This window comes from Cebus imitator, unplaced genomic scaffold, assembly GCF_001604975.1.
Source record: "Cebus imitator isolate Cc_AM_T3 unplaced genomic scaffold, Cebus_imitator-1.0 Scaffold147, whole genome shotgun sequence".
Lineage (NCBI taxonomy): Eukaryota > Metazoa > Chordata > Mammalia > Primates > Cebidae > Cebus > Cebus imitator.
The window spans coordinates 48,708-58,203 of NW_016107462.1; the positions used below are offsets into that span (position 1 = coordinate 48,708).

General features: G+C 39.6%; 1 protein-coding gene across 1 annotated transcript in view; it reads left to right on the forward strand.

Moving 5' to 3' along the window:
• Positions 1-1,004: 1,004 nt before the first annotated feature.
• The window catches only part of SLC25A26 (solute carrier family 25 member 26), a 68,913-nt gene continuing 60,421 nt past the window's right edge, over positions 1,005-9,496 (forward strand). Inside the window, exon 1 of the mRNA XM_037743554.1 lies at positions 1,005-1,085. Coding sequence (XP_037599482.1) covers positions 1,005-1,085 — 81 coding nt within the window. The remainder of the gene's footprint in view (positions 1,086-9,496) is intronic.

Here is a 9,496-nt window from a genome sequence, read left to right on the forward strand (position 1 = left end):
GATCCAGCTGCCTTGGCCTCCCAAAGTTCTGGAATTATAGGCATGAGCCACTGCATCTGGCTTAGCAAAGTGTCTTTTAAAGAAGGAGTCCTTTGTTATTAATTCACTAGTTTGATGGATGCTTTAGATTCTTTAAAAAATAGGACACTTTACCCCGTGAAGTTTAAATATATGACTAGTTAAAAATACCATTTAAAGTTTTGGGACACGTTTTCTCATTAAGCAGTGGGATTCATATTTTCTAGTTTGTGGGATAAAAATAAAAATTTGATCAGTGGTTGCTACAGTTTCAGTCTCATTACAGCTGCAGTGAAGTTTTCTTATTAAGACAAACCTCTTTTCAACCACGGATACACTTTTTACCATGGGCTTCACAAAGCCTCATAACTGAGGTTGCATTGGCATTGAGTATCTTGCCTTTCACAGACTGCTAGGGCTCTATTTGTTTCCCACAATTTTCTGCATGTTTGTCTCAAATGAACCATAAAATGATTCAGTGACAACATGTGGTTTTAATAACAAACAAGCATGGGCAAATGGATGTGGACTTAGAATTTGAAGTTTTATACATATGCCATGACTTAAACTTCTAAGTAAATTTATAGCTGAACACTCAGTCAGTGGTAAATAATTTATCAGTTGCTAGATGGAATTTTTCATTCTAGACTTCAGTTATATTGGATGTCTGATATTGAAGACCACAGATCATTAATAAAAACAATTTTCTGCCAGGTTTTAACAGTACATTTCTAGTTAAGTTTTGTGATTAGGTCAGAGCAAATTTCCACCGATCTCTTATTTACCTTCTTGGTTTTCAATTATTACGGGTTATATTGCATCACGATGAAAATTTAAAGATAATCAAGTAAGGTATTATAAAACTCACTTCTTTACAAAAGTTTATATTAGAAATGAGTCTTTTTGAAGTAGGAATGTGCTATAGTAGCTGCTCTGAGCATTAGAAATAGGTGTAGTGGAGATTTTCTTTTCTGAGGTGGAACAGCATGAGGCTGCTGATGTGTGGAAATGTGGTTATTCCCTCACATCGGATGGGTATGGAAGGGGTGATGGAAGAGAGAGGAACGGTTAGTAGGGGCCATGTTGGAATTGAGTGTCTTGCCTTTAATAGGTTTTGACTGAACTAAAAATGATATTTTCCCATCAGCATTCCAATGATAAAAATAATATTCTGATCTTAAAGAAGTAATGTACTACGTCTAAAATAATGTATGATATCAGTTATCGTAACCAACCAACAAGTTCTTGCCTGCTGCCCAGGCAGAGCCAGTTTATCAGGATGAGGGGATTGCGATAGAGAGTTTAATACACGTAGAGTTGGGTAAATGAGACCGGAGTTTTATTACTACTAAGCCTCAGCAAAAAATCAGAGGCTGGGATTTTTTAAAGATAATTTGGCCTGTAATTCCAGCACTTTGGGAGCCTGAGGCAAACGGATTGCTTGAGTCCAGGAGTTCAAGACCAGCCTGGGCGACATGATGAGATACTGTCTCTACAAAAAAATACAAAAATTAGCTGGACCTAGTGGTGCATGCCTGTAGTCCCAGCTCCTTGTGGGGCTCAGATGAGAGGATGGCTTGAGCCTGGGAGGACAAGATTGCAGTGAACCTTGTTCATGCCACTGCACTGCAGCCTGAGTGACAAACTGAGACCCTGACTCAAAAAAGTAAATAAATTAATTAAAGGTAGTTTGACATACTGGGTGTGGTGGCATGCGCCTGTAGTCCCAGCTCTTTCAGAGGCTGAGACTGGAGGGTCTTTTGAGCCCAGGAGGTCTGGGTGGTAGTGCAATGTGCCAATTGGGTGTCCACACTAAGTTCAGCATCAGTATGATGACCTCCTGGCAGCCGAGACCACCATGTTGCCTAAGGAGGGGTGAACTGGCCCAGGCTAGAAACAGAATAGGTCAGAACTCCCATGCTGATCGGTAGTGGGATAGTGCCTAAGAATAGCTATTATTCTCCCTGTTTGTTAAAAAGTGTGTGTGTGTGTGTGTGTGTGTGTGTGTGTGTGTGTGTAGTTTGATAGCAGCGGTGGGCGCGGGTAGGGAATGGGGAATGCCGGTTGGTGGAGTCAGGGATGTAATCATGGTGGGTTGAAGCTGGTTTTCTTGCTGTCTTCTGTTGCTGGGTGGGATTGCAAAACTAGTTGAGCCAGATTTTATTGGTCTGGGTGGTGCCAGCGGGTCTATCAGAATGCAGAGTCTGAAAAATACCTCGCACACCAGTCTTAGGTCTTACAATAGTAATGTAATCCATGGGAGCAATCGGGGAGGTTAGGAATCTTGTGGCCTCTGGCTGCATGATTCCTGAGCCATAATTTTTAATCGTGTGGCTAATTTATTAGTTTTACAAGGGGGATCTGGTCCCTAAGCAAGGCGGGAGTTTGTTTCAGGGAGGGGCTGTTAGCGTCTTTATTTCAAAGTTAAACTATGAACTAAATTCCTCCTAAAGTTAGTTTAGCCTACACCCAGGAATGAACAAGGGCAGCTTGGGAGGTGAGAAGCAAGATAAAATTGGTTAGGTCAGATTTTTTCACTGTCATAATTTTTGCAAAGGTAGTTTCATTATTAAAGTTAATTTATAAGTACAGGGTTTTGTTTGTTTGTTTTGCCTTGTATTCTTTGTCTTTTGGGAGAAGGAAAAAACCTTTTTCTTTACTCTTATATTTGGTAGCTGAGGGCCTACAGATTACAGCAACAAAAGACAGAGTAGCAAGGGAAAAAATGGACTTGATTGTATATATATATATGTATACAGGAGTTCAGAATAAATGTGACTCAAAGAGGCACTTCGAATTTTGGGCGTATATACCATCTTATTAAGGGTTGGAGAGGGCCCTTCTGAGAGAATAAGTAATTTCTTACAATGGGGAGGGGAGAAAGGACATGTATGGGAAAACAAATGCCACTTAGGAGAATAAATGGGAGATACATAGTTTTGAACAGTGTCTGTCTGGTTGTGCTGTAGACTTCTCCAAGAAGAGAAGATTACAGTTACTCCTGGGAGGGGATTTATGGCAATTCTTCTGAGTTCTCTCGGGAGACTCTGCTTCTAGGCAGATAAGGGATTTCAGGAACTCCAATGCCATCTGCTCAAAATAATTTTTGTGCCACAATGGCTTATTCTGGACCCCTTCCTGTCATAGTTTCTTTTTAAAAAAATTCTGGGAATAATAATACTTTGTTTTACATTATCGTTTATCTTCTTCAAAGCACTTGTTCCTTTTAAATCAGTCTGAGATGTTATTTTACATATATTCATTTAAATATATTCATTTAAAATGCGCAGTTCAGTGTGCCTTGACGTATTCATGCAACCTTGTAACCGCATCACCTCAAGTAAGACAGAGATAATGGAACAGATGTCAGCAAACTTTCTGCATAATAGACCAGGCTGCAAATATTTCAGGCTTCACAGGCCATATGGTGTCTGTTGCAGCTGCTCAATACTGCCCTTACGGTGTGTAGGGCATAGCTGTTTTGCAGTGAAACTTTATTTACCAAAACAGGCAGCCAGCCTGCAAATTATAGTTTGCCATTTCCTAATACAGACTATTTCATAACCGCCAGAAAAGTTCTCTTGTACCCCTTTGTGTTCAAATCTCCATCCCCAGCCCTAGCCGCAGCCAGCTACTGTTTGTGCTGTCTAGCACTTCAGATCTGGTTTGCGTGTTCTAGAGAATTTAAAATGAAATCCTGTAGTGCATACTCGGTAGTGTTATGTTTTTGAAGTTCAGCCATGTTGTTGCATGTATCAGTAGTTCATTAATTTTTGTTGAGTGTTATTTAGCGGCACAAATATACCACAATTTGTTCATCCATTCTTCTATAGACAGACATTTGGGTTGTCAGGTTTTTTGGCTGTTAAAAATAAAGCAACCATGAGCATTCTTATACAAGTCTTTGTGTGGATATTTGTTGTAATTTCTTGTGGGTTAATACCTAAGAGTGGAATAGATGGGTCATACGGTATGTATTTAACTTACTAAGAAACTAGCAAACTGGCCCAGTGTGGTGTCTCATACCTGTAGTCCTAGCACTTTGAGAGGCCAAGGTGGGAGGATTTCTTGAGACCAGGAGTTTGAGATCACCCTGGCCAGCATAGCAAGACTCTGTTTCTATATTAAAAAAAAAAAAAAAAGAAAATGAAAAGAAACTATCAATCTGCTTTCCAAAGTGATGGTATCGTATTACATTTCTACCAGCTACGTGTGACAGTTCAGGTTGCCAACACTTAATGTTGTCAGTCTTCTTAATTTTATGCTTTTCTGTTCCTTTATGCATTCTTCTTTCTTTTTCTGGCTTTACTGCGCTGGATAGGCCCTCCAATAAAATGTTGAATAGAAGTGGCGACCTTTGACATCCTTGTGGTTTTCCTGGTCTCCAGGGAAGGCATGCATCCTTTTGCCATTAAGTATTCTGTTAGCTGTAGGTTTCTTATAGATGTTCTTTATCAGGTTGGAAAAGCTTCTTTCTCTTCCTAGTTTGCTGATTTTAAAATTTAGTCTGGTCATGATGAGTATTTAATTTTCAAATGCATTTTCTGCATACATTGGAATGATCATACCACTTTTCTTCTTTATTCTGTTAATGTAGCAAATTCTGTTACCTTCAGAATGGTGGAACAACTTTGTATTACTGGGATCAATCTCTCTGCTCATCCCAGGAATACAAAGTTGCTTCACCATTCCAAAGTCTCTGTAATTGACTTCTGGATTCAACTTTCTAATATTTGTTAACAATTTTTTTCCTGTATGTTTTTGTTTTCCTACTACTTTGGGTTTACTTTTCTGTTCCCTTTCCAACTTCTTAAGTTGTAAACTTAGATCATTGATGTATATATCTTTTTTTTTCTCATGTAAGCATTTAAATTTATATATTTTCCTCTAAGCACCAGATACTAAGCCATATCCTGCAAACCAGAGTTGTGTTTTCATTTTCATTCATTTCACAATATTTCCTGAAGTGCCTTTTCACTTAGGATATATAATAGGCCACAGCGAGAAAAAGCCAGTTAATATATAAAATTATAGTTCTTTTTCTTGAGGTCATTACAGAGCTGAGGTTACAATACAAGTAGGTGAACTGCATTACAAAGTGTCACACGCCCCTCCAAGAAGAGACAGAATATCTAAAACTGTTTCACCTTTGGCAGAGAGGCAGAGTTAGTAACCATAAAAGTAGGTAAGAACAGGACAACTGAAATCGTAACACATTCTTAAAGGCTGGGTATGGTATAGAGTAATACCTTAGAATTCCTGGAAGTTCCAGGCACCAGGGGAGTCTGCACACACTGATTAGCTTATTTCTGCATTACCTGGTACTTAAAAGAAGGATTTGGGGGCAGGGCAGGAGACCTGAGAGAGTCCCTTCATGCTGCAGAGTTTGAGAGCAGAATAGGAGTATCCAGAGAAGCCATCTGGGGTCTTGCATAAGTACCATGTTTTTATCAGCTGTCATGGGAGAAGAGACACAAAACTCACCCACATCCCAGAACCTTCTCTGAAATAAAGTATAAGTCACCTGCTGGGGAAGGACAGGTAACCCTCCTCGTTGCTCCTCCCAGGTTAAGGTTGGCTGCTGCTAGTGTGGAGGGGGTAGCAATCTTACCTGAATCTTGTAATTGTACTAGGTAAATGCCATCTACCACTATGAGAGGGCCAGAAGATAAAACGTAGTATCTTATTTCTTATTTGTTATAAAGGAAATGACTGATGCCATGTGGGATAACTGGCAGACCTGGCTGACTGTGATTTGGGGTCTTGTTGCAGGACATCCTGATGTGTGGTACACTTACTCAGCTGAGGCTACTGCCCAGGGTTCAAGCCAGAGTGTTAATATTTATTTTGAGAATTGCCTATTGACATCATTTGTTAGTTTTATGTTTCAGATGTGCTTATTCTTTCGTGTACTTAGATGTACTTAGATTGTGAGGTACATATAAAGGGTATTAATCTGTTAACATTTACATTGTAAATATATAGCCAGTTGTGTCACTTGCCTTTTAATTTTGTACAAGACTTTGATGTTTCATAGGGAAGTTTTGAATTTTCATAGAGACAAGTGTGTGCTTTTCCCCCTTCTTATTGTTTCTTATTTAGTCTTATGAAAAGTCCTGTTTCGATGATTGTGGTATAATTTACATGTTCTAAAATGCACTCATCGTAAGTGTCGAGCATGGTGCATTTGCACTCATGTACGTATCCCGGTAACCACTACCATGATCAAGATACATAACTTTTTCACCACTCCAGAGGCTCTCTTGGGTCCCTTCCCATTTCATGTTCACACCCCTGTCCCCAAGAGTTAACCATTGTTTTGACTTTTAGCACCATAGCTGAGTTTTATCTGTTCCTGGCCTTCATAGAAATAGAATCACATGCTGTTCTTTTGTGTCAGCCTTCTTCCACTCTGAGATTCGGCCATCTTATTTTATGTATGATAGTTATGTTTTTTTAATGTTTTACTTTATGGTATGCCATAGTGTAACATACCGCAGTTTGCATATTGGTTCTTCTGTTGACAGATACTTGGGTTGTTGGTAGTTTGTGGTTAATATGAGTAAAGCTGTAACGAATACTCTTGTACGTGTTCTTTTGTAAAATGCAGTCATTTCTTTTGGGTATGTGCGTGGGGCAAATTACCATGTCATAGGGTAAGATATAAAGATATATATTTAGCTTCATAGGTAACTGCCAAGCTTGTCTGGAGTGGTTGAACCAATTTGCACTCTGATAAAAGGCATGCATTTGTTATTTTTCTCCTGTTGGAGAGAGTCTTTTTTATATATATTTTGGCAAAATGTCTCTTTCATCTTCTAGCTATAATATCTAGTGTGAGAAATACTATTTTGTGTAATGGAGTGACAAAACACAGCTCTGGAGAATGACTGTAGGGCAAGGCCTAGTCCCCCAGCATGTCCCAGTATTTTTAAAACATTGCTGTTTAGCAGAGACAATGATTCCATCTCAAGTACATCCCTTTAACAACTTCATTTCAGCTAATGCAAATTCTTAAGATGGGGTACAGGTTGTTGTGAGGGAAAATTTTGTGGTGGCTTTATTTCAGCATTCTGGCATAGAGGATACTTATTGTGCATAGGGGAATCGTAATGTGCTGTCTCTTAAGTTCCTCTTTTACATGGAGATCCGGAAATCCCATCCTTAATGTACTTGAGACCCTCAAGACTATTGGATCTTCTGATGACTCCTATAAGGAAAGCTGTTCTTGTGCCCACATCATTTGTACTTGGCTTGATGAGTGAATTGGTGTAATTGGAGAGAATTGTTTAGAAAATGGCTTTGCCACAGGGAAGGGGGTTTGAATATCACCTGTGTGATAGTTCAAATGCTTAGAAGTTTTCAAAATCAAATAATGCAAACAGCATAGGATCCTCCAAAGATGGCACCACTATCTGATAGTTACTGACATGGAGGTTTGATCACACTGATGTAATCGTTTAACTCCACCAGGGTTATCAATCCTCAGTTCCTTATTTTGCTAAGTGGCTTCTCTGCTTTTAGACCACCCTATGTGCGTAGACATTCTGTGTGAAAATTTCTCATTTTCCTCTTTCTTGCTCTTGGATGTGCTGGCCTGGGCTGCCTCCTCCGTATCAGGTGAGGTGTCAGGAAAGCAAGAAAGAGCCAACTCCCCTGTTGCTACTTCACAGTGTCCTCCATCTGCCTAGCCCAGAACACAAATGCTATGGCGTGCCCCTGATTCCTGACTGGATCCAAACTGTCTATTCCTTTCTGGTTTAGTAGCCTAATTTCTGGCGAAGTGTCCTACTATAATAGAGTAACCGTATTTGGTCTTTCAATGTATTTTCAGAACTCTAACACCCATCACCATGTAAAAGAGGACCCCACTTTGGAACCTTTGGGAGGGAGGTTCCAAAGGCACTGGAGTCATGACTATTTAGTGGGGCTGCAGGAAGAAATGCCAACCTGGAAGGACACAGGAAGCAATTGACCACGTTCTTTTTTACAGCCTTCCAAAGAACAGTATGTGTATTGGTTTGATCCAGCAAGCCATGGATTTAAATCCCACACCTACCATGTGCCAGGCCCTGTGCTAGTATATTGCACACATAGAGACTTCTTGTATTACAGCAAACGTGTATATCTATGATCATGTATTAAGATTAACAAAGTTTAATAATACAGCAAAATGAAATAAATGCCACAGGCTAGCAGGCCACTTTAGATTACTGTTCCATCTTCCCTTCAGATAGGAATTTGATAGCATCTTAAAGGCACAATGGTTTGAATGCTCACAGATCTGCTTATTGCTTTGTTTATTTATTATTTTATTTTTGAGACAGAAACTTGCTCTGTCGCCGAGGCTGGAGTGCAGTGGCATGACCTCAGCTCACTGCAACCCCCGCCTCCCAGGTTCAAGTGATTCTTCTGACTCAGCCCTGAGTAGCTAGGGCTACAGGCATGTACCACTATGCCCAGTGAATTCTTTTTTTTTTTTTTTTTTTTTTTTTTTTTTTTTTTTTTTTTTTTTTTTTTTTTTTTTTTTGGTACTTTTTAAGTAGAGATGGGGTTTCACCATGTAGGTCAGGCTGTTCTCAAATTCCTGACCTCAAATGATCCACCTGCCTTGGCCTCCCAAAGTGCTGGGATTATAGGCGTGAGCTACTGTGCCCAGCCTGCGTTATTCTTTTTCTATGTTTTAGCTCAGTGTTTCACAAACTTTAGTGTATGTTAATTACGCCATAAGATTGTGTATATAAGACCAGGTATCCCAAACTTTAAGGGTAAAAGAGATTTATATAAATTTTGAGCAGAGTTGAGTACTTCCTTTGCTATGTGTCAGTACTCAGGTTAATAGTTTGCCCACTCTCCTGCATCCCCATCCCCTCGCCACACACATAAATTTAGATTGGTCTTTTCTTTATGTTGGAGGATTGACTTAACCCTTGGCTTATTTTGGTCTCCTTCAGCGTTTCCACAGTTCTGGCACAAGCGTTCATGCATTCATGCAGTTTCAGTTTAAGAAGACATAAGGTATATATTCAATGAAAAATAAAAGATAACCAGAATAAAAATCAGATAAAAATTAAGGAAAGGCGAGGTGATGCACACCTATCTTGTTTATGTAGTAGCTGATGAGGCTTTACAGACTGTTGGTTGGATAGATGGTTAGCTCATGGATTCGTTCACAAATGTATACTCAATCTTTATATGTACCTGGTACTTTGCATAGGGGAAACATCTGTTAACAAGATCAATCTGGGTCCTGCCTTTGCCTCTTGCCTAGTTCTAGAGTGTAATGAGTGCTTTATAGGTGCTGTGAGAATGTCTTAAGTAGGACACCTGATCTAGTCTGGACCAGTTAATGGCATTTTCCTGAGGGTATGTTGTTGAGTCTGAGTTCTGATTTATGATTAGTAACTAACTAGGTGAAAAGGGGGTACAGGGAAGGCCCAGCAGCCTAGGCAGAGGAATCATGCATAAGAAGGCCCTG